The sequence below is a fragment of the Onychomys torridus genome, chromosome 7 (genome assembly GCF_903995425.1).
Source record: "Onychomys torridus chromosome 7, mOncTor1.1, whole genome shotgun sequence".
Classification (NCBI taxonomy): domain Eukaryota; kingdom Metazoa; phylum Chordata; class Mammalia; order Rodentia; family Cricetidae; genus Onychomys; species Onychomys torridus.
In genome coordinates, this window is record NC_050449.1 from 81,487,181 (window position 1) to 81,512,879 (window position 25,699).

At 42.5% G+C, this 25,699-nt stretch overlaps 1 protein-coding gene across 1 annotated transcript in view; it reads left to right on the plus strand.

Moving 5' to 3' along the window:
• The window catches only part of Nt5e (5'-nucleotidase ecto), a 44,519-nt gene extending 25,000 nt beyond the window's left edge, over positions 1 to 19,519 (plus strand). The window contains exons 3-9 of the mRNA XM_036192921.1: positions 427 to 615; positions 10,685 to 10,882; positions 11,947 to 12,101; positions 13,625 to 13,730; positions 14,493 to 14,642; positions 16,731 to 16,931; positions 17,832 to 19,519. Coding sequence (XP_036048814.1) covers positions 427 to 615; positions 10,685 to 10,882; positions 11,947 to 12,101; positions 13,625 to 13,730; positions 14,493 to 14,642; positions 16,731 to 16,931; positions 17,832 to 17,995 — 1,163 coding nt within the window. The 3' untranslated portion in view covers positions 17,996 to 19,519. The remainder of the gene's footprint in view (positions 1 to 426; positions 616 to 10,684; positions 10,883 to 11,946; positions 12,102 to 13,624; positions 13,731 to 14,492; positions 14,643 to 16,730; positions 16,932 to 17,831) is intronic.
• Positions 19,520 to 25,699: the final 6,180 nt, after the last annotated feature.

Below are 25,699 nucleotides of genomic sequence, written 5' to 3' on the forward strand. Positions count from 1 at the left end.
ATATATCATACATGGCCCAATGAGAGCGTTCAATAGATAAAGATGTTCCCCACTTAACCTGATGTCTTGAGTTCATTCCCTAGGAACCACATAGTGAGCGAAGAGAACCAACTCTTGAAAATTGTACTATGACATATATGTGTACACAAAAATAAATGTTTAAAAATGTGTGTGTGTGTGTGTGTGTGTGTGTGTGTGTGTGTATAAAATCTACAACTTTAACCAAGCACAGCAATATTAGGTGAATCCAGCCAATGACATTGATTTAACCTTTCCCTGTTTGTCAAGGCTTTTGTACTAGATGTATTCATACATTTTGCTCTCCATAATTGGAAAGCTTTAATAAGAAATTAATATGCTTAGTGTGTTGGTGTATAAACAGTAGTGAACATTTTTAATATCCATTTTATTCATTTTCTTCCTTAGGGACAAATTTAGTTTTTGAAGATGAAATCACCGCATTGCAACCTGAAGTAGATAAACTAAAAACTCTAAATGTGAACAAAATCATTGCACTTGGACACTCTGGTTTTGAAATGGATAAACTCATTGCTCAGAAAGTGAAAGGCGTGGATATTGTGGTGGGAGGACACTCGAACACCTTTCTTTACACAGGTAATGGTTTCAATTGCATTCTGCAAACTAGGACATTTGAGTCAGTTATTTTCACTCTCTTTACCTTTGTAGCTGTTACTGTTACTATTTAGTGTGTAATATACATTGTATAATGTGTAATATGCCACATAAATGTAATTTGTATTGAATGAGGACAGGTAATCTTACTGGGAGACATTTCAAGAATTCATTCATTTCATGATTACAAGACAGTGCCTCAAGCATATAGCACACATAATAAAAAGAAAAGAATACTGATCTTCAGCCAAAGGTCAGTTATGATAGACTTTTTAAAAGGTATTTTTTTATCTTTTCAGTGATTCTTGGACCTGAACCCAGGGCTTTCTACATTCTAAGCCTCTATATCCTCAGCCTTTGATTTTCAAAGACAGGGTGTCACTATATAGCCCAGATTAGCTCCAATCTTGTGACTCTCATGCCTCTGCTTCTTGGGAGAGTGGTAGGATCATAAGCATGCACTGCTGTATCTGGTTTGGAAGTTATTATCATTGTTATCATTATTACTATTATATTAGTATTTTTAAATGCTGAATGTTATATTTGAAATCAGAAAATGAGATAGAGTACAAATTATAGAAGGAAAAGAAACATGATATTGGGTGGAAAGTCCTCATTCCTAACTCCCTTGAATGACCTTGAACAGTCAGGTCACCTGACCCCCTCTGGATGTGTTGGCTTCCTGATGAGGAGTCTATCACTGTTTTGGAGATGAAAGGCTCAGAACAGACTTACTAGTTTGGCCTCGGGTGAACATCCTCTTGGCTGCATCACAACATGGCAGAGAATCAGGAAGGGAAGTGGATATGAGCAGAAGGGTCAAGTGTGTATGGTGGCCTCCCTTTACAACCACTTCCTGTCACCAAACTAACAGTGGTGTCAAGAGAACTACATTAATCTCTTCTGAGGGTGTTGGCCCCAGTGACCTCATCACCTCACATTAGACACTTCTTGAAGGTTTCACTGTCCCTCAGTGTCACCATTGAGGACTAAGCTGCTCGCACATGAACACAAAGGGGACAAGCCACATCCAAGCCACAGCAGACTCAGGTAGGTCCTCATACTTATTTGCTCTTATTTCAGTTCTGTGCCAGCCTTGTGGATAAGACCCTTTCAGAACCTGGGGGTTTTGCAGCTCTTCTCCAAGGCGGTATCAGAAGTGTATAACTCACAGCAGGCGTAAGCTGGCTCTCCTGTCACTTCATCCTTTGCAGGTTTGGCTGGGAGCCATAGTAAAGCATGACATTTTACAGGGGGATCTAATAGGTATGTGTACAAATTTGTGCGTGCACTCTCGTACAAAGTAAACTGAAATTTCCCCAAGCAGCCGGAATAACCTGCCTCTCTGGTTGTTCCACTGTTTGTTGTTTTGTTTCATTTTATCTTGACACAGGGTCCCACGGCAGCCCTGCTGGCCTTAAACTCACTATATAACTGAAGCTACCCTTCAACTCCTGATGTGCCCAAGTACTAAAATTATAGGATATAGGCATGTCCCACCATACCTAGCTCTTGTCTTCTCTTGCCCTCTCACCCCTCCGTCTCCCTCTCCTGTTCCCTGTCTTCCTCTCCCCCCCCCCACCCCGCATTATGTTGTTTGTTTTGCTTTTATTGAGTCTCACTCATGAGTCTTACTATGTAGTGCTGACTGACACGGAACATGTTGTGTTGACTAGACTAGCCTTGACTTGAAGACTTCCCTTCCAATAGTATGACACCAAGCACTGATGTCACAGGCATGACACCATCTTGATCTATGCTACTTTATGGCTTCTGTGTGGCTGTTGACTGTGGTGCCCTGCTAACCCAAAAAGCTGGGTGGGGGTATCGTACCTATTATCCTTTTGTTCTTATAGCTCAAACTATTACCCTAGACATTGAAGTCCTGCAGCATAGGCTAAGATATCTAAGGATAACCTGTAGCTTGCTTATCTGTAACTCCTGAATAGATTGTTCCAGTCTCTTAGACGCTGACTTGAGTCTCGGTTGTTTATTCCACATTTTGTAATACATTCCCAAGATTAAACCTGCTTTCATGAAAATGTATTTTAGCTCTCTTTTGAGGACAAACTTAGCAACTAAAGGACACAATAGGAGATAAGGCCTACTTACATATTTAAACAAATTTTTTGGCAACCTTAAAAAAACAGATTTTTCAGGCTGACAAAATGACTCAGCAGATAATGGTACTTGCTGCACAAGACTAGAGACCTGAGTTTGATCCCCAGAACCCACATAATGGTGGAAGGAAAGAAACTGACTCCCAAAAGTTGTCCTCTGACCTCATATGTGCCATGGCATCCTCTCTCTCTCTCTCTCTCTCTCTCTCTCTCTCTCTCTCTCTCTCTCTCTCTCTCTCTCTCTCTCTCTCTCTCTCACACACACACACACACACACACACACACACACCACACACACACACACACACACACACACACAAAAGCTTAAGTGATTTTCTGCCAAACCATCCTATGAAGTTACCATGAAGCTAAAATAATAGTATGTTAAATATTATTTAGTAAATATATTTTTACAGCCCATGAAAATTTAGATCCTTCTGTGTTTTGAGACCAGAACTCACTGTAGCCCAGACTGGTCTGGAACTTACTCTGTAGTCCAGGCTAGATTCAAACTCATGGAAGTTCTTCTATGTTAGCCTCCCAAGTGCGGGGATTACAGGTATGAGGCACCATTCCCAGCTCAAAATTTAAAAGTGTGAGAAACTTCTCAGCATACAACACAACACGATCCAAAGGAAAATGTCCCCAGAGCACCTGAATAGCACCCTGATATTTTCTGTTCTTTTATTTAATCATTTTTGCTTGTTATTGCCCATTAAGTTAGTTCCCACCCCACCCCCATGTAGCCCAAATTCTAAAAACCTACCAGTTAAATGAAGCATGACTAACATTGCATAAGTTATCCCCAACCTCAATGGAGAAACTCAGTCCAGGTTCTTTCCACTAACCCTGGCATGGCCTGATGTCACAGTGAAGAAGAGGGGGCTTCCCAGCCAGGCTTGCAAAATGTTAGAGCTATGGGAATGTTGCCCGAGAGGCAGATGCTGTCTCTGGAGGTGTTACATCCTGAAGTCACAAAGTGGTCCATGAAAAAGGTAGGGAAATGGGTTCAAGTTGGAATCTGCAGCAGGCAGGCCAAAGACTATCCTGTCTTTGTGGGGTTTTGTTGTTGCTGTTATTGTTTTGTTTTGTTTTGTTTTGTTTTGTTTTGTTTTGTTTGTTTCGAGACAGGGTTTTCCTGTATAGCCTTGGCTGTCCTGGAACTCATTCTGTAGATCAGGCTGGCCTAGAACTCACAGAGATCCACCTGCCTCTGTCACTGAGTGCTGGTGTGTGCCGCCGCCACCCAGTGTCTTTATGATTCTTCAAGAGACTCCTCAGGAGTCCCTGTCTGCCTCCCAGTAATTGAACTGGACATTTGGTTCTTCAAGTCTGTATGGTCTTGGACAAGTGAAGACATCAGTTTCTCTCTGCAGTTCAGCAAAAAGCTCAGCACTGGGAATGTGTGACCCTCCCCCCTTATGATATACTGTCCCTACAAAGGCAACCATGCAGAGGCTATTTACTGTTCAAGATTTTAGGAAATCTTTTCTTTCTCTTTTCTTTATTATTATTATTATTATTATTATTATTATTATTATTATCATCATCATCATCATTATTATTATTTTGTAGAACTTACAATGTCCGCAGGCTACTATGGTAAACTGTGGGGCTCATACAACCTGCCCCTTCTTATCACTGTACCAATGGCTTCCCAGCACCCTCCCATATCACTGAGTGGTTAGCACCCAATTTCCTATCTCCTTCTCCACACCAGCCCCTGCCTTCATCCTGTGAGGAAGAGTGTCTGTGTGAACAATAGATTCACTACCCCAGGCTCACAGCATCTTGTTCCCATCCCCTGAATGACTGTCACCTCCGTTCCATCTCAACATCTTCACTTCTCAGACAGGCTGAGACTTGGTCATTTGCAGACAGCTTCAGAACTCCACTCTTGGACCCCAATATGCCACTCTTGGACCCCCATGTCCCAGGCTCCTCATTCGTTTGTGTATGTGTGTGTGGGGGGGTTCATTTTTGGTTTTGTTTTGGGTTTTTTGTTTTTGTTTTTGTTTTTTGTTTTTTCTTTTTGTGTTTTGTTTTGTTTTGTTTTGTTTTGTTTTGTTTTGTTTTGTTTTGTTTTGTTTTGTTTTGTTTGAGACAGGGTTTCTCTGTGTAGCTTTGGAGCCTGTCCTGGAATTCACTCTGTAGACCAGGCTGGCTTTGAACTCAGAGATCCACCTGCCTCTGCCTCCTGAGTGCTGGGATTAAAGGCATGCGTCACTGCCCAACATCTCTGTGCTCCTTTTAAAGCCAGCCTTCAGAGGTACAGAAGCCTCCAGTCTCCTGACCAGTCTGGCTGCTTTCCCATTTTTCTCCTGTTAACCTGGTTAAGTGACACGTGAGAGGCAGGGGTCCAGGATTGCTGAATGGATTCTTTTCTTTCTTTCTGTTTTGGTAATGGATTTTTGTTTTGTTTTGAGACAGTGTATCTCTGTGTAGACCAGGCTGGCCTCAAACTCACAGAGATTCACCTGCCTATGCCTCCCATGTGCTGTCATTAAAGGCAACCCAGGGTTGGTACAGCTCTTTTTAAAGATTTGATTGCTCAGGCATTTTTTTTTTTAACCTTATTTTCAGTATGATTGACTCTGGACTTAGGCACACATTCACTGAATATGAAATTCACCTTTTTCCATATATATAAAGAAGAGAAATGTTAAGAATACAGAATTAGGGGTTGGGGATTTAGCTCAGTGGTAGAGCGCTTGCCTAGCAAACGCAAGGCCTTGGGTTTGATCCTCAGCTCCACATACAAAAAAAAAAAAAAAAAAGAATACAGAATTAAAACAAATGGAGTTCACAGAATAATTACAGAACTGCTCTGTGTTCTGGACCTTGGGCAGGGATCAGAATGAGAAGGGCAGATAGAGACCTCTGTTGACAGTCCTTCAGTCAGAATGGTGTGTCCCCCCTTTAAAGATAGGGTCACAAACCTGGCTTAGAACTTGCTAAATAGCCAAGGATGACCTTGAACTTGTGGTCCTCATGCTTCTACCTCCTGAATGCTGGGTTTCCAGGCATGGACCACTATATCCAATTTTATGCAGTGCTTGGAATCAAGCCCAGGGCTTTGTGCATGTTCAGTAGACAATGTGCCAACTGTGTCACAACCCATCCTGGCAGCCACTGTTCATCTCTCCAGTACGTACCTTCAGAGCAAGGCTTTTCTCCACTCATCACCCCTCTTTGCCCAGGGTGTTTTTATGTGGCCCCAGGCATATGAATATATCAAATTGGGCGTATGTTTCAAAACTTCCTGAAAATAAATCAGAAGGAAAATTATTTTATTTTTAAAATGTATTATTGTGTGTATGTATGTGACATGTGCACTTGTGGGTATGAGCATGCATATGCCAGAGCGTATGTGTGGAGGTCAGAGAACAACTGTGGGTTCCAGGATAGAACTCAGGCTTGGAGTCCAAGCATTTTTACCCACTGATTATTTCACCATTGCAAGAAACTTATTTTAAAGTAATTCTTTGGCATGCATATAAGTTTACCATTTACTAAAGACAAAGCAAATTTAAATACTAGTGAGATGGATCTGCTTATTTTATGTAGAGATTTAAATTTTGGCTAAATATTTGATACTTCAGCATCTTCAAGGTTTTTTCAGAGTTGATCAATATTTTGATTTTATAATCATCCATCCTGAAAATGCCACTTTGCATAAATACATAGTACAGAATGGCAGAATTATGTTTAGAGCCTTTTCAGAAATTGTTGGACATTCTGACCTAACCAAGCTTAACTTAATGTTTTCAATGAAACTCAGGCCAGCAATTCAAACAGCATTTTTTTTTAATCAAATATGCTCTGATGCAATAAACTCCAAAGATGAACTAGCTTGTTACTTATGTACTAAGGAATGATGGCAGAGATATATTAAAAGTCTTTTTTTATGACAAAAATCATGTTTTCATAAGAGCAAAAAAATTGTATGTACAGTAGCAACAATGCAGATAATCTTGTCTTTCCAGAGCATCCTTAACATTTGTCCCATGTACAGGACAGAGAAACAGTCTCCAAGGAACTGTTTCCAGGCACTTGATAAGAACTGCTGACATCCAGGGTTTACTATGTGCACTGGAGAACTAGCCAAAGGGCAGCAGTGTGACCAGTGGCCTCAGCCGTGATCTCCCTGGGTATTTTTTAGGTCAGCACAGGGACCTTCCTCATTCCAGTGATCACTCACTCCTGTCCTTTTAGAAAGCCTCTGCCTGGCCCAGCTTTAGCACTTACTTCCTTTTGAGCAAAACCGCAGCATTTTGCAAGCACACAGCAGTGGTCAGTGGTCTCATTCTACGTGAGACTGCTTTTCAAGATGAGTCTCTTGAAAGCCAAGCTTTGGAAAGAATGACTGTGAATAAATGGCAGTCTGGATCCCTGGGCAGGTAGATCTGTTATCCAAGGAGAGTTGGTCAACTCCTGTGAACTCCCAGGCCCAAAGTGCCCTGAGCACTGAGGACTTCACAGGATGGATGCTCGAGCCTCCTTAGCTCTGCTGTTTGGTGGACTGGCATGCAGTCATTTTTTCCTTTCAGTGGAATGTGGATTGGGATTGTGGAATGGGCTCACTCCTCTTACAGGATCCGTTTGCTCCCTGGTTCAGTCAATACTGTCTGGCAATCTTCTTCATCTCATTGAGCCCAAGCTTTCCATAACAGGAAATGATGGTAGTGGAATTGTCATAGGGACTGATCAAGGTAAAATATGAGCAGAAGTGGGCTTAGAAATACAAGTCTAAGAGAAGTACCCCAGTTTTATATTCTGAGAATATGTCCCCTACACTCTTTATATACATGGACATGGTCTGTTTCTCTGGAGAACACTGAATTTTACTTAAAAAAAAAATGATTTCTTCCTAATAGGTACGCTGCCACCGTTCCCCCCCACACACTCCCCATGGCTATTCATAAATATATTTTCTTTAAATTTTCAGAATTTCAAAGATGGAGAATCAATAATTTTATTCTTCTTTTTCCAAATATTCTACAACACTGCTTTTATGTTGTGTAACAAATAAAAAGAACTCAGTGTATTCTGTAAACTTAACCATTAATCTTAAGCTTGAAGTACAATATTATTTTTAAATATGTTTTTACATTCTCCAACTGTATCTGATAGTTGTCCAGACCCCAGTTTGAATCATCCATTCCTTGACTGAGGACAGTACCCTGCTGAAGTCCCTTTGGACACTTCTGAGGTACTGGGAGATGCAGGGTTTACCATGTCCACATGTGTATCCCCAGCACCTCGGCCACTCAGGTGGAGTCCTGTCTTGGTTACTGGAACACAGTCTGTAGACAGTTCTTCTCATGCCAAGATGATAAGCCACATACCTAAGGAGGAAGGCGTGGCTTCATGTGGAGACAATATTTTGGTGTGGAGAGCCTTGGGCTGAAGGACTGGGGGTGTAGAACTGTGGTTGTGTTTATCTATCACACACAGGCCCTGGGTCTGCCCCCCAGTACTGCAAAAAGTCATAAACTTTTTAGGTCTTTGGCTGAATAGCATGAAATGGTGTGGGAAACTTGAAGCCCTGGATTGTTTTCCCTGCCAGTGGTTTCCTGGAGTTGCCAAACGCATGGCAACTCCAGGGGTAAAGAGGGCTCAGCCTTGGCGGAAGCAGGGATTAGCTACCAGCCCCGATATTACCTCAACCACAAAGGAAGCACTTTGCCTTTTCCTGTCCCCCTGTGTGAGATGTCCTTGACAGATCTTTTGTTCTCAGAAAAGGAACATCAAGACTTTTCTGAGCTAGAGAGTAGGTACTCCCTACCAGATGGGGGCTGGTTTTGCAGAGTGCTGCTGAGTTAATGAAGCATTTGACAAGATTGTCAGGTTCCTAACTTTCAACAATCTGTTTAAGCTATTTCCATGGAAGCAAAAAGCAAAAAGCAAGCAAGCAAACAAACAAACAAAAAAACAACGAGGCAAAAAGTCTGGCTTGCCATTCTCTTTAATTTCCAAGAAACCACGAGATGTCTGATTTCTGCAATTTGTTAGTCCCTTTTCCGCTTGGATGGGAGATTCTCTGCCACACTGTGGACATTCGGGAAATTGCAGCTTTCCAAACATTGCTCAGAAGGAAGCCTTGGCAAGGTTAAGAAGAGGCTGTTGTAAATACCTAGTCCCCACCAGTGAAGGGCAGGGTCTATCCTTGCCCAAAGGCCACAGAAGAGGAAGAGAAGGATTAGATTTAGTAGTGTCCCGCCTCCCTGGGTCTCTGCCATGTCTTCGCTCATCTACATGAACAGCGGAATGTTAACACAGGAAGCGGCTACCCCCTGCTTGTGTAATGCTGGTATTTGTAGTGCTTGTGTGTCTTCGAAGTTGACTGGGCAGAAGTAAGTTCTTCATAGCATGCCACCTTGGCTTTTCTTAGGTAAATAGAAGGGCCTGAAAGAGCTTGGAATGCAAAGGCTTTGCATGTAATTTTGTAAGTGGCCTGTGCTTACCAGCTTACCCACTGAGAATAAATAACCCACAGCAGGCTGCTCTCGGTGGAAGAGAGGACAGGTCAGTGTCTCACACCTTTGGTTTTCAGTCAACTCCCTATCACATTCCAGTATGTGCCCTTGGGTATCTGCTATGGTAGTCAGTCTTCTTGTCTGTAAAGTACAGTTAACATGACGTGCTTCATGGGAAGCTTGGAGAACTAAATGTAATTATAGTCAGAGCCTCCTCTCAGAACTGATTCATATGTGAAATAAATCGTGTACTGAAGTTCTCTGCACCTTCTGTAAACGTCTAGTAGGAGAGACTAGTCGTGTGTGTAGTGGGCAACAGAAACAAAATGGGCCAAGGGTATCAATTTCATAATCTAATTCTAAGCAGCCCAAACTATCATATCACTTCCACAGAAATTCGGTATGAATCATGAATCATGTGCTAGGGCATACCTGTAATCCCAACATTTTTGTGGGAGGCTGACACAGGAGGATTATAAAGTCAAAGCCAGATTGGAACTACACATTGCTTTTCAAAAGATGTCTCAAAAGCCAATCGAAGCAAATGAAGCACAGTATACATCAAGGAGAGGTGACGTTAACTTAAACATACAGGTCAATGAGATGGCTTAGCATGTAAAGATGCCTGCTGCCCAGCCTGAGGACCTGAGTTTGATTCCTGGGACCCACACACGTGACCTCCCCTGACAAAAATAAAAGCTTAAAAATAAATTCAATTCCTGGTAAGAAATTAAACATGGCAAGTAATGAGATGCTGGGCATCATACCTCTTCTGTGGCCACTCTGACCCTCAGGCAAACGAGGAGGCCTCTGGGTGATCAAGGCTCCCGAGTTCTTCCTGTGGCCCCCTGTGAGATAAAGGCCTGCAGAACTTTGCTGATGTAAAGGTTAGCTGGAGAGGTGTTTGTTGGTCCCTTACAAGATGAAGGCATTCTCTAGAGTTTACAGTTGTCAATGAGAACAGAGGCAGAGCTGTTCTGCTGCCGAATTCTCAGGTGTGTTTAGGAACAGCCACATTCACTCTATGATAGGTAGTGTAGTGCACACCTGTAATCCTAGCCCTGGGGAAGCAGCGGCAGGAAGGTTTTGCAGAAAAACTGAAGTCCATCCAAATGGCTTGATTAATTCATCCAGCCAGGGGGAACAGACAGAGTCTGCATGGAAGAGGGTTAATCTTAGCAGTATTGTGTTTTTGTATGACCCACATCAGATCACCAGGCACAATGCCCTAGACTTTGAAGCAGCTTAGTAAATGCCCACTGAGTGAAGAATGGCAGGATTTATATGCCAAAGGGCATTTGGAATCAGTGACAAACATCCCACAGGGGCTCTGAAGGACCAGCCATGTAGAGCAGCAGATGGCGAGTCATCAAGTTAAAACTCACTGTCATCCAGCCAGTGGCCTGCCATGTGCCAAGGCTGACTTGATCAGCTTTGCCTCTTTTATTTCAGGAAACCCACCTTCCAAAGAAGTGCCTGCTGGCAAGTACCCATTCATAGTCACCTCTGATGATGGCCGGAAGGTTCCTGTGGTCCAGGCCTATGCTTTTGGCAAATACCTAGGCTATCTGAAGGTTGAGTTTGATGACAAAGGAAATGTCATCACTTCACATGGAAACCCCATTCTTCTGAACAGCAGCATCCCCGAAGGTGAGATCTGGGGAGAGTCTAACAACTGACAAGTTATTCGACTAGGTCCTCTGTCCCCTCCTTCCTTTTGCTTTGCTTCAGGAAATGGCTGTAATACTGGTAGAGAATTTAGCTTCTCCCTTGTGCTTACTCTCTTCATTTGTAAGGAAATTTCAAATTGCCAACGCCCAAATCCTCACTTGCTTTTCCAAGTCTGCTCAGAGCACCACTGCTCCTTCTGCTTTTCAAAAGCTTAATCTGGGGAGGCAAAAGCCACTCAGCTCCTGTCTAGAGAGGAGAAGAAGACTGAACCAAAGCAATTCAAATAGGACAGAGTATTGCTCAAGACCTGGCCCATCTAACAAGAGGCAGGGACAGTGCGCTGTGGGCCTTAGCCTCTTCATTCATGAGACAAGGCATACCTCTTTGTGGTGGTGTTGTTGTTTTGGTTTCGTTCTGAGAAGAGCTTCTCCATATATAGCCCAGGCTAGAGTTATATTGTACACAGCATATCTGTCAAGAAGAACCTCTTGTTTTGAGACTCAGAATGAAAGTATCATTATGCCATCCATTTTCACACTGTATTCGTGAGCATACTGCTGTGATTTTACCAGCCCTTTTCTATTCACTATCTGCTCAGAAGGATGGGCAGGGAGGTCTCACTGTACCCAGGAGAGGCTGTGGTCACACCATAGGCTTTTCAACAGCTAGAGAGGAAACAAGCTGGGAACCAAACCCTCGGTAGATCCTCTGTACTTGCACAGCCTTTCAGTGCTCATGACACCACCATGGTGTCATCCTAGGTGGGCTGGCATGTGCTCATCCAGATGTTGAGTTGATGCTGAGATGCTCAAAAGCATCCTTGAGGTAAGAAACACCCAGGTATTAATTTCAGAAAACAAAATAAATAGTCATAAGGAATATCATAGCCAAAACCAAAACGCACAAATGTACTAATGCATACTCCCAGCAGGGAAGCCTGACAACACTTGACTTCTCTAGCATTTACCCACTAGGAGATCTGCTTTAATGACAGGCCTTTCCTCTCATGTGCACCTTTCTAATGTCCTTCCTTCCTGTCCTAGATCAAACCATCAAAGCAGACATTAACCAGTGGAGGATAAAGTTGGATAATTATTCTACCCAGGAACTGGGGAGAACAATTGTCTACCTGGATGGTTCCACTCAGTCATGCCGCTTCAGAGAATGCAACATGGGCAACCTGATCTGTGATGCTATGGTGAGCCGTCTGCAGGGGCAGAGCACCTGCATCTAGGGAGGGAAGAAAGGAAGATAGAAGATAGATGCAACAAGGACAAAGTGATGGCAGTAAAATTGGGAATTTTGGTACATTTAGTACCCAGACAGAAGCTGGAAGTGTGACTGGTTTCATACTGAACACCTTGGCGAGGAGGCAAGGAGAGACTAGAAGACAGACCATCACCATATTGCTTTACAAGGACTACAACCTTTTAAAATATGTCTTTCTTAGATGTCTAAATCTGGGGTGTTTCTTTCTGTAAGATGATCTGAAGATTGGAACCCACCCAACCCCACTGCCACTGCCAGATGATAACCCAGTCAATCAAGCACATCTGCTTGGGCCTGACTTGACAGGGCAGTTTTTCCCTGATTTGTCCTCTTGGCTCTAAAGAACATGGGCCTCATGTAACTTGCACTTCTTTCCCAAGCACAGAATGACAAGACATAGCTATGGTAAAGTGTCTGGCTAGAGCAAGATCATTCATGAAGAGCATTTTTGCAGGGCTAAATGGCCAAAGTGGCTTCATGGGGCTACGTTGAGCAAAGGTCTCTAGGCTGGACTATTGCTCTCACAGGCTCACCCATGGGGAGCCTGTCAGTGTGAGTATCCTGCTAGTGTCAGTGTCTGTGATACAACCACACTCCACAAACTCTGGCCAAGTGAGTGACAGCATGAACGCCCTCCAAGATGAGGTCCATCCAGGCTGGCTACTGAGCACTGTGGAATCAGTATGAAAACCAACCAAGCAGAAACATCTAGACAAAAATCTAGAAACACCCCAGGGTGCTACCTAACCTTTCTGTCAAAGAGGCTGAGGTAAACATAGCTTTTACTCTTTGCTTGTTTTAGAAAGCACACATTTTGAGGCAGGAGAGTTGGCTCAGAGCTTGAGAGTAAGTGGACCTGGGTTCAATTCCCAGCACCCACACAGTTGCTTACAACCATCTGTAACCCCAGTCCCAGGGGATCTGATGCCCTCTTCTGACCTCCACAGGCACACATGTGGTACACATACATACATGCAGGCAAAACACTCATGCACTTAAAATATAAAATAAACAAACCTAAAAAAATAAAAGGTTTAAGGCCATGTTTGGTGGTGCATGCCTTTAATCCCAACATTCAGGCAGGAGACGGAAGCAGGAGGATTTCTCCAAGTTTGAGGCCAGTCTGGTTTATATAGAACAAGCAAGAGCTATATAGAGAGACTGTGTCTCAAAACAAATAAACAAAAGCACACATTTTTACTTGCTGTAACTGAGTGTGTGCTTTGTAAAATATGCTTGTGCTTTTGACTGGTTGAAGGCTAATAGAAGATAGGCTAATAATCATTTTATGATTAATAATGTATACAATGAGTTTTAGTTACAGTTGGAAAACCTCTGGGAACTTGGGAGTAGGAGATGAAACTTTGTTTTGCTCAGTAGAGGTAACCAGATTCCTAGAACTGATACCAAGAAAGAAGACCCAAAGTAACTAAATGTCTGCTACTATTGTAGATTAACAACAACCTCAGACACCCAGATGAAATGTTCTGGAACCACGTATCCATGTGCATTTTAAATGGAGGTGGCATCCGGTCCCCCATTGATGAGAGGAACAACGGTATGCACCTGGGCCCACTTCCTCAGCTGTCCATGTTGTCTCTTCCCTGACTGTGCCCACAGCACCCTCCACAGCCAGCCACATACCAAACTGCTGGGCCTTTAACCTTATGTTAGCTGTGACTCAAGTGCAGTGCGTCGACAAAAGGACATATATGCCTTCTCATATGTATTCACACAGATGCTAAACCTCAGCTTGGTCTAAATCTCCCACTTGCAAAGCTATTAATTGTTGCTGTTTTATATAATGTATTGAACATTTTTACATCTAGAGAGAGAAAGACCAACTCATCAACCTCCTATGCTGGAAAGGACATCTCAAAGACACACTTTATATATTTGCAGATACACAAGGTCCTATCACACATTAAAACAAATCCACTAGGCAGATGCTTAAGGCTCTGCTGCAGCCCTCGCTGACATACTGTCGAACCCCATTGGTATAAGGCCTCAAGCTCATTTCAGATAATAGAGCAGGTGGCTAGAACACTCTGCCTGTGTAGAACTGAGCAATGTTTAACCAACTACTGAAGATCCAGCCCAAACCAGGAGATCCAAGGCTGAGAAGAGTGGACTTGGTCCTTTGCAGGCTCAACCCCCTTACCCCATGGTGGACAGCAGGGCAGAATCTTTCAGTACACTCCCTCCCCAAGTGTACTTCCCATCCCCACTTTACTCCCTCAGCCCAAGGGAGCCAGTCTCTGGGTAAGCATTTTCTTCAACTTTTTTTTTTCCTCTCCTGATTCATTTTTAACTACCTAAGGCACAATCACCTGGGAGAACCTGGCTGCTGTACTGCCCTTTGGAGGGACATTTGACCTGGTCCAAATAAAAGGTTCCACTCTGAAGAAGGCTTTTGAGCACAGCGTGCATCGCTATGGCCAGTCCACTGGGGAGTTCCTGCAAGTGGGGGGTAAGTGGCACATCCTGTAGAGCACAATGTCCAGTAATATAGGCCTTCCTGGTTGGCTCAGCTCCTTACCTCTGTGGCTGGACTTGGGTTTTCTCCCAGCCAACCCCATCTTTCAATGACTGGACTCCTGGAGTTACTGTGGATAAGTTGAGGTCAGACCCAAGCCCTTGGCAATGAGTAGTATTTGCCAACCCTAATTTGGAAATTGGAAGGGCATCCATGGGAGCTGACCTTCTGAACACTAGTCAGATCAGCTGGCATGAGGCCTTTCTATTGGAATCTTGTGGATGCAGGTTAACATTCTTAAACAAAAGCAAAAGCTCTCTCCATTATTGTTAGCTACCTGGGACTATAATAGGGTTCAAAGGAACAAAAAGTAAAAGCATAGACAGTCTACTCTAATCCTGCTGGGGGAGGGCATGTCACCAACCCCCCAGCTTGCTTTCTCTCTGACTGCAGTGAAGAATGGAAATGAATGTTCCTCAGATTGCTAAAGGCTTCTTCATTGAGGGTGGGTGGGGAGTGCTGGAGAGTAAACGCATGCTGGGCAAACATTTTCTACTTTATTTTGTGCTGTTGGGAATTGAACCTGGGGCCTCATGCATGCTGGGAAAAATGGTTTTTAGCACTGCTATGTCCCAGCTCCTATAAGATTCTGAAATGCTTTTCTTAGGGATCAATTCCACAATCCAGAGTTTTAATCCTTAAAATAGTGACATATTTTACTCCAAAATAATTTTGTGGCCTCATTTTCTCACTTTTTATTAATCTTGCTTTATTCATTTTGAGACAGGATCTTATATAGTCCAGAATGACCTCAAACTCACTATGTAGCCAAAGTTAACCCTTAACTTCTGATCCTCCTGCCTCTATCTTCTCTCAAATACTGGGATTACAGTTATGTCCTGTAGATGAACAGTCTTATTAAATATAAAACACAGAGCCAATTGCAGAGTGAAAAGCCCAAGAGGTCAGAGCAGTAGCTGAGAGCTGAAAATTAAAACTGCCTTTCTTACCCTTTGCTGTCACTGTCGTCCTTCCCCTCAGAAAGAGACCTACTTCCTGTGTGTCTGTCCTTTTTATAGACTTTCTGCCTTCTCATTGGTTGTAAACCCAACCACATGACCTCCTTGTCACTGCCTGTCTACACAGACCTCCAGGTCTCTATGGTTGGTATTGAGATTAAAGGTATGTGTGTCACCATGCTAGCTGTATCCTTGAACACACAGAGATCTGCCTAGCTTTGCCTCCCAAGTGCTGGGGTTAAAGGTGTGTGCCACCACCGCCCAGCTTCTGCTATAGCTTGCTATTAGCTCTGACCCCCAGGCAACTTTATTTATTAATATACAAATAAAACCACATTTCAGTACAAATAAAATTTCACCATAATGTCCCACTGTGCTTGGCTTCATGTTGCCTGTTTTTTGTTTTTATTTTTGACAGAATCTCAACATGTGTACTCCAGGATAGACTCAAACAATGTAGCTCAGCCTGACTTAAAATGTATGGTGATTCTCCTGCCCCTCCACAGGCTGGGAGTTCCAAGCTTCATTTTCATTTTAGTTCATAGAACTGCTTGATGGGGGTTGCTGTCTGAGAGGAGACCCTGGCTTGCTGTGTGAGGAGTAACCCTGACATGCAGCATTTTCCCAGGGCAGAGCCAAGAACCTGTGATGTTCTAGCACAGTGCTGAGTATGAGTATTTGTGAAATTTTCCAAATTAGAATGACTACATTCAGTCTTCAAAGCTGGTGCAAATACTCACTTCCCAACAATGCACAGCTCACTTTCCAAACCCAGTGAGCCATTACTGGACCAATGAGTTCAGGATTATAATCACCCTTTCCTTTCTAAGGGTCAGTTCTCCTTCAGTGGATCTCTCATATACTGGAGGCCTCAAGGATGAAGGTAACTAAGGGTAGCTACACCATTGCCAACATTCCCCTGGTTAAGTTTCACTTACACAGGAACTAAAGTAACACAAGCCTAGATCCCATTTCTATCCCAATTCTAGATTTGGTCAAAATCCCTTTCATAGGCAAAAGTCCCTTTGGGTTCAGCAAAAACATGGACTCATTTCTCTTCTAGGAATCCATGTGGTCTATGATCTTACCCGAAAACCCTGGAACAGAGTGGTACAATTAGATGTTCTTTGCACTAAGTGTCGAGTGCCCACTTATGAGCCTCTGGAAATGGATAAAGTGTATAAAGTGACACTCCCAAGCTACCTCGCCAGTGGTGGAGATGGATTCCAGATGATAAAAGATGAATTATTAAAACATGACTCTGGTAAGCACCAGTGTCTTCCTCTCCTGTTTCCAAAGGTGTTCAGCACAACAGAACTGGGCAGAGGGGGACAAGATAGGAAAGGGACCCCATGCCTTTGTTGCTGGTTCCCTCCTGCTTTGGAGGCTGCTAACAATGGTACAATACTGAGGAGTGCTGTCCCTTCCCCGCCACATGTGTTCACATCTCTCCAGCCCCAGGGAAGGCACGCTGTTTGTTAGAGGCAGGGTCTCTCTATGGAGTCATGGCTGGCCTGGAGCTTGCTATGCTGACCAGGCTGGCTTGGAACTCACAGAGATCTCCCTGCCCAAGGGATGGGATTAAAAGCATGTGCCATCACAATGGCCTGTGATTTTTTTCCTTTACAGTAAACTATTGTGTATTAACAGTGCCAGGTATTAAATACCTTCAATGAACACATCCACATGGAGTAATTTAAATAATTGTAAGACTTTTGGGGGTTGTCATGGGTTGTTATTTCTTCATAATCTTCTTTCATGGGAATGAAAGCTCCAATGTCCCATCATCAAGTATGTGAGGATAATTTTGAGCATGAGAAAGTCGCTTTTACTTCTCAACTAACTCTTGGCCCAGGTCTCCAATGCCTTTGGCTCTGGAATAGATTACAGCTGTGATGCCAGCAACCTCTTAGAAACCTTAGAGCTGAGCCAACTGCTCTCCTCCCAATTACCCAGTGCTGACGTTCACATCCGCAATACGAGAAAGCAATCAGATTCTTTGCACTTAAAATTACCAGAAAACAAAAGTCTTCTGAGGTGCTTTATCCTAGAATGAAAAGGTGTCTTCTCTTTTCAATTTCAAGGACTTTAGAGACCTTATTTCGCTTCCTAGTTCTAATAGATCCTTTTTCGAGAATTAAAATAGTGTATGTGTTTTTTCCAGGTGACCAAGATATCAGCGTGGTTTCTGAATACATCTCAAAAATGCGAGTAGTTTACCCAGCCGTTGAAGGGCGGATCAAGTTCTCTGCAGGAAGTCATTACCAGGGAAGCTTTCCTTTAGTAATTCTTTCATTTTGCACAGTGATCCTTGTTTTGTACCAATAACAGGAAGTCTCCTTGTCCTTGATGTCAAACTACATTTTTCTTCCAGTGAATTCAAATCTGCCTCTGGAGACCTGGCTTTGTAACGGCGCTTACCATCCTCAAGGCTCCTAGCACTCAGAGCACTTCGCAAGGAAGAAACTAACTAGAACATCCTTGGTCAGGGCCAGCAACTCAGTGAGCAGATAGAAAGTCTAGCGTGGGGGAAGAAAACAACTAGATGTAATTTATAAATCCACATAACGGATTTTGTTATCTTTGAGCCACAAAAATCAGTCTTCACTTTCTATTCATTTCTAACCCATCCAACAACTGATGTTTACATAGAACTTTATCATTGCCAGCTGTGGTGGCACATGCCTGTAGTCACAGCACTTGGGAGAGAGAAGAGGATGGCTGCCAAGGTCCTGGCCAGCCTGACCTATATAAAGTTTCAAGCTAGTCAGCTAGACATCAAGACTCTCACAAACAAAAGCCATTATAATTTACAAGGAAATTTCTGTAGCTAAGTGTTGGTTCTTCTGTATCATACATTAGCAGAAAGGGTTGACTTGTTCAAGGCTATACATCCCCAAATGATACATTTAAAACCTGTCTAGGTCTTTTGACCTCAAATCCAATACTCCCTCCTACACCAAGTCTCCTTTCTTCCTGCCAATGGCCCCAGATGACAAATCTCTGGTTTATTTCTGCCCACCACACACCCCTTTCTCTCGGGCTTCTGTTGTCTACCAATTTTGAAAGACTAGATCCTGGACAGGATCCTGTCTTACAATACCATGTGCCTTTGATGAGTCATCGACACACTGGCAGTCAGTCAGGGGACATCGAAGAAAGGGAAGGGAGACTATGCCCAGGACTGGTACATTATAGGAGAGAGGATGGGCATTTAGATGTGTTATATGAACACTTGCAAAAGAGCAGAGCATGATTCCAAAGCAGAACATTGGTTCTTGTTAATTATTGTGGGATTCCAAAAGCCTTGCCTCTCTCTCTCCTTCCTTCTTCCTCACATGGAGGTGTCATGAGAGAGTTGTCTAAAAGAACTGCAATTCTAAACATGCACCTGTCCTGCCCCAGATGCCAACACAGCTCTCAATCTAGTCACACTATGTACATCATGGAAAGATCCAGCATTCTGGAAGGCAAGAGTGATTGCAAGAAGTGGTGTACATAAATGTTTGAAGTCACTGAGACTCAAATCCCAAGCAACCACTGTAAGGCATACTCCAGTCCAGATATGAAAATACCAACAGGACAGTGAGCCCTAAGGGATGCCCAAGAGATACCCAGACTGATGAAATAATCTATGCCCACAGAACACCTGACAAAGGTGGTCCTGTGACCAAGTGAGCATGGTCAGCACTGCATCAATCATCAAGAAGTGGGAGCCTTCACCTTAACCACGAAACAGCAGCTAGATGATTGAACAGGGAACATGATTCCTGCTGTTTACAAATATTAAGTACTCTTGACACAAGACATTTTAAAATTTCTAATCCTAGGCCGGGCGGTGGTGGCACACGTCTTTAACCCCAGCTCTCGGGAGGCAGAGCCAGGCGGATCTCTGTGAGTTCAAGGTCAGCCCAATCTACAGAGCGAGATCCAGGACAGGCACCAAAACTACACAGAGAAACCCTGTCTCAGAAAAAACAAACAAAAAATTCCAATCCTTTTATAAAGTTTGTTGCAGAAAGCAATGCCTTCAGCTCTATGAATGTATAGACTAGTTAGAAATGTCAAAAAGCCCGTGTAAAAAGTAAAGGTGCATTTGAGGTATATTTTTATGCTTGGCCAGTAAATGAGGAGAAATCTTATTACAACATAATTTTTTAAAGAACATTTTGTAATTTTTCTAAATATATGTATATATGTATTGTGCCTCAGTGTTGGGAAATGACCCTGGACTATTTTGTAATTATAAATTCCAAACAATAAAACTGAAGATATACTCCTTTGTCTTTGGTCTTCTCTCAAACCCCCAAGACAATATAGCAAGGACAATTTTTCGTGTGGTAATAAACACTTTGTCATCTGGTAGCCCTTCTCTTCTCTCACTTCAAAATTGAGAAGAAAAAATATATGAAAGTTTTAAGCAGGAGAGAAAAGTCAATTTTTTTTTTTAAGGAAAACTGATGTCTCGACTTTTCTTCACCTAGCCTTGCTTTGCTCCTCAGTGAAAATCTACCAACCTCTAGATAAAACACTAGAGATGGGGTTATATAATCTGAGAATGCAGAATAAAGGTAGTACGGTGACCTCCTTCAGTCACCCGTGCTCTAGGGCGACAGCTTAGGGAACAGAAGCTGCTGATTTTGCTCAGCTCTCTCTTGTCTGTCCTGTTCAGAATCAGCACCAATACAAGGAAGCGAGACCAGCATTCCAGAGCTTACGTGAAAGCCAGTAAGGCATTCTAAATTTTAGTTGGAAAAATCAAACCACACTGGGTGTCGTGAGCCATACCTTTAATCCTAGCACTTGAGAAACAAAGACAGGCAGGTCTCTTTTGTAAATTTGAGGGCAGACTGGTCTAACATAGCAAGTTCCAGGCCAGCCAGTTATAAAATGAGACCCTGCCTCAAAACACGCCCCTCCAGCACACACATACACACCAAAAATTTCAAAACTCAATTCCCCCCCACTTGGTTTTCTGAGACAAGGTTTCTCTATATAACAGCCCTGGCTGTCCTAGAACTTGCTTTGTAGACCAGGCTGGCCTTGAACTCGCAGAGATCTGACTGCCTCCACCTCCCGAGTGCTGGGATTAAAGGTGTGTATGCTAGCACCACACTTGGTTTACAAACTCAATTTTTTAAATTATTTATTAGTTATTTTGTGAATGGGGGGCAGGTGTACCACAGTAAACATGTGGAGGTCAGAGGCAACTTTATGGAGTCTGTTCTCATCTTCCATCTTGTTCTAGTTTCTTTTCTGTTTCTGTGATAAAGCACTCTGACCAAAAGCAACTTAGCGGGGGAGGGGGGAGTTTATTTGGCTTTACATGTCCAGGTAAGTCTTATCATTGAGGAAAGTCAGGGCAGACATTGAAGCAGAAACCAGAGGTCCACTGCTTGCTGGCTTCCCCTCTCAGAGCCATGCTTAGCTTGCTTTCTTGTACAGCCCAGGGAATGGTACTGCCCACAGAGGGCTGGGTCCCCCCTATATCAATTAATAATCAAGTCAACACAAAACACATATACCCATAGGCCAATCTAACCTATGCAATTCCTCAACTGAGGCTCTTCTAATCTACATAATTCCTCAGCTGAGACTCATGTATCAGTTGACTGTGGGCTGTTACCAAGTTAACAAAGCTAACTAGGATACGCATTCAGGTTGCCTTTACCTTTGCTGAGCATGAGTAAGCCTAACTAACCAAGTTCAGTTTCCAAAATCCATAGTAGAAGAAAACTGATTCCTAAAGGCTGTCTTCTGACATTATTGCACACACTGTGGCACACATGTGCCCTTTTATGTGTATGTCACACATCACACAGGCACACAGTAGAAAATGAAAGTTTGGAAAATGAAATATTAGTGACTATAAAACTACCATGAGTCCACATAATTTGCAAAAGACTAGCAAATTTATCTTAAGATCATATGAGAATCTTCAACTTTTAATCAACACAGAAACAAAAAAATATAAAATGACTCTGAGCATTTGGCACAATTAACAAACACCAATGTTTGTTGGGAGTGTGTACATAAGTGTGCAGGTGCATATGTTGTGGCCAAGGAAAGATGGCAAGTATCTTCTGCTGCTCTCCTCATTTTTTGAGACAGGGTCTTTCACTGAACCCAAAGCTTACCATCTTGACTATATTGGCTGGCTATTGAGGTCCCAGGGTCCACTTGTCTCTTCCCCCTTCCCCCAATGCTAGGGATACAGGCATCTCTAGCCATGGCTGGCTTTGTACGTGGGTACTGGGGATTCAAGCTCAGGTCTTCATGTTTACATATCAAGCACTCTTACCCAGTGAGCCATCTCCTCAGTCCCCAATTCTTTCATAATGCCTTATTCTACCCCTGTGGTACTTGCTTTCTAACATTCATTTAAATATACCAGTGTGCAGAGTTGTATCTCGTATATACTTACCCTCTGTACAAAATTTAACCAATTTAATAAATATATTTACACACAGTATATAAAAACAACATCAGTCTGTTTTTAACTTCTTTGGGTTTTGTTTTAATGTATTTGCTGTTCTGCACTGAGCTTTAAGAGGCATCCAAATTTTCTTGCTCAACCTAAAATCATACTTAACATTTTTATTTCAGCTAACAAAATTTGTGTTATTTATGGTGTATAACATGATGGTTCTGAAATGTGTACCAACACTGAAATTTTGGCTGAGTCCAGCTCACCATCAATGCCTTCTCTATGCTTGTTCTTAATTTCTTAATGGCTACATTTCTACAAGAGTCCCTTTCCCTTTCCTCCTGGCATCCCTCTCTGGTATTCTCTTGTTTTCTTGATGTGCCTCTTTATTGAACCTGATTTAGAAATCTAAAAGCATGATCCTGGGCTGAAGAATTAGGCTCAGTGGTTAAGAGTACCTGCTGCTCTTGCAGAGGACCCAGGATCAATTCCCAGTGCCTACATGGTAGCTCAAAACTGTATGTGATGTAAATACCATCTTCTGGCCTCTGTGAGCATTAGGTATGCATGTGATCCACAGACATATATGCAGGCAAAACACCCATAACCATAAAAGCAATAAACAAACAATGATTATGAGTTGACGGCAAGCTAAAGTTGGCTGACATAGTCACCTACCTATAGCGATAGTTCAGTTAGAGACATACACTGTGGTCTACGCTTCTTTCACTTTGGCAGTAACTATACAAAGGGATCACCATGGGCACATTCCTGCCTCCAAATACCTTCCTGTCTACTCTACCTCAACAGCATCTTCCCATATCTTGTATCTAACACATCCTTTGGGCCTGGTACTGCTGGGTTACAAACAAGAAGCACCTGGATGTGTAGGACATAGCTCTGGGCTTAGGCTGTTCATTGCTGAGTAAAGACACAGAAAACTATATTAATTCTAAACACAGAAACTCAACCTTCTATGTGTCTAGCCATTATTCTTCCTGTTCCTAGGAGGCATTCCCACCCTTACTTTGGTAGATACTGTGCCTCTCCTGGCCCACCTACTTATAGATAGGGCAGCTAATTACAACCCCCTAGCCATAGAAGCAAACATCCAACCTACTTCTGACAACTACAGTGCCGTTCATCTTGATTCAAGTTATTGGTCCACAGAGAAGAATGTTACCCAAACCAAGACAGTAAAAGGCCTGGGTTTTTTTTATTATTATTATGTATACAGTGTTCTGCCTACATGTATGCCTGCTTGCCATAAGAGGACACCAGATCTCATTACAGGTGATTGTGAGTCACCATGTGGTTGCTGGGAATTGAACTCAGGACCTCTGGAAGAGCAGCCAGTGCTCTTAACCTCTGAGCCATCTCTCCAGCTCAACATTCTTTACATGTATGTAAATGCAAGACAAGTTTTTCCTGCCGTCCACACAGTGATTCTATAGTTTTTTTTGTAACTGTCTTCCCCCCACATGAAGGTACTTGAACAATAAACAATAGCCAACAGGACTAAAGCTGAGACAAAAACCATGTGGAGACCTTCTATGAGTTAAAGGCTGGAAAACTCACACTTAGGTCAGCTCTACTACTACCCCTCTGGGCCTGAATTACATAAAGATACACTTTGTATTCTCTCTAAACAAGACTGTCAACTTCTGTCATTGCCACTGAGAACCAAAACTGCCTCCCATTAAGAGAGAACATAAGTGGGCTTAGGAGGTAGGAGTCAAACAAGCACTTTCTATGTGAAGTAAAACCTCTCAAAGCCCTCAAGGAAAATTACACAAATTTCGTTCTCGTACTATTAAAATGAATCGTAAAAGCTAGAAGATTAACTAAATTGGTTACACAGTGCTTGGAGCTCATTCCCTTAGAGACGAAATGTCAATGTCTCATTTTGCCAGACTTTTGTGCAACTTTTAAAATCTTGGGCTGCAGAGTTGGACCAGCAGTTAAAAGCAATGACTACTCTTGCAGAGGACTAGGATTCAATTCCCAGTAACAATGTAGCTCACAAGTGCCTGAAACTCCAGTTCCAAGAGATCCAATGTCCTCTCTGCCCTTCCCAGGCACCAGGCATGCACATGGTGCACACATACATAAAATAAATCTAAAAAAAGTATTAACTAAATCTTTTCATATCTATTAGTAGATAAGTACATGAAAATATATTTGACAGTGAAAGTATAAAATCCAATGTGAAGTTCCACAGCTGCTGTTTCCTATGTCTATCCTAACTGTATACAAGTTCACTAAGCTGTTTAGTTTTTGGGTTTGGTTAATTTGGGTATGTAATTTTTTAATTTATAATATTTTTATAATAGTTTATTTAAAGAACATATTTTTTAAATTAAATCTTTTGAAATATGATGGCACATGCCTATTAATCCCAGCATTCAATAGGCTGAGGGAAGAGGATCATGAATTCAAGTCTTGGGCTATGTAGCAAGTTCTAGTCTAGCCTAGACTATATCGTGAAACTCTGTCTCAAAACATAAAATATCCAAATGAAGTCCCTGGCAGCCTCCTCAGTGGTGAGCTGTTGGGACTTGCCACCACATCCAAGCTGATGCACATTTCTGCATGCTGACTTGTGCCATAACATTCATGTTGAGGTCAGAGGAATCCTCAGTTCTCTTCTTCCACCATGTGAGTTCCAGGGATCGAACTCCAGTTGCCAGGCTCATCAGCAAGGGACTTTACCCACAGAGCAATCTTCTCAGGCCCACCTTCACTCTTCATAAGAGCATCAATCCTGTAGAAGTAGGGTCCCACCTAAATGACTCTTTTAACCTAAATTACCTCCTGAAAGGCTCTGTCTCCAAATACAGTCACTATGGGATTTGTGGTTTCAACATAGGAATTTGGGAAAGATATAATTCAGACCATAACAATTGACAGAGCACTACTTACAGAAAACGTGATACTCAAACAAAGTTAAATAAGTCATTCATATTATAAAAGGAGAAAGGAAGCCAGGTAGTGGTGGTGCACGCCTTTAATATCAGCACTCAGATGTAGAGCCAGGCAGTGAGTTCAAAGCCAGCCTAGTCTACAAAGCGAGCTCCAGAACAGATATCAAAACAACACAGAGAAACCCTGTCTCAAAAAACAAAAACAAAAAAAAACCAAACAAACAGACAATACAATTCCTTCAAGGTGTTTTGTATGTAGCATCACATTGCATGTTCATGCTAACTGTGAGTATTGTCTCATGGGTGATAATGTTAGGCCACAGAGAACTATGAAGGTAGAAGTCACACTTGGGTCTCTCTAATCTTTTTTTTTTGAGCTGAGGATCGAACCCTGGGCCTTGCGCTTGCTAGGCAAGAGCTCTACCACTGAGCTAAATCCCCACCCCTCCCCATCTGTTTTTATGTGTGTCTTAATGTATGACCTTCATGGAGAACATGTTTTAAATGTGTTGCTACGAACAGAATTACCAAAGGGAGTTATATGGTTAGAAGAATACAGTGAAGTTAATATTATCTGGGAAACCCTCTGAAAATTATAAAGCACATTATAAGATTGTCTATGAAGTGTTCTAATTTAGATACAGGTAAATCTTCAAACTGTTGAAAGCAGCATTTACTCTA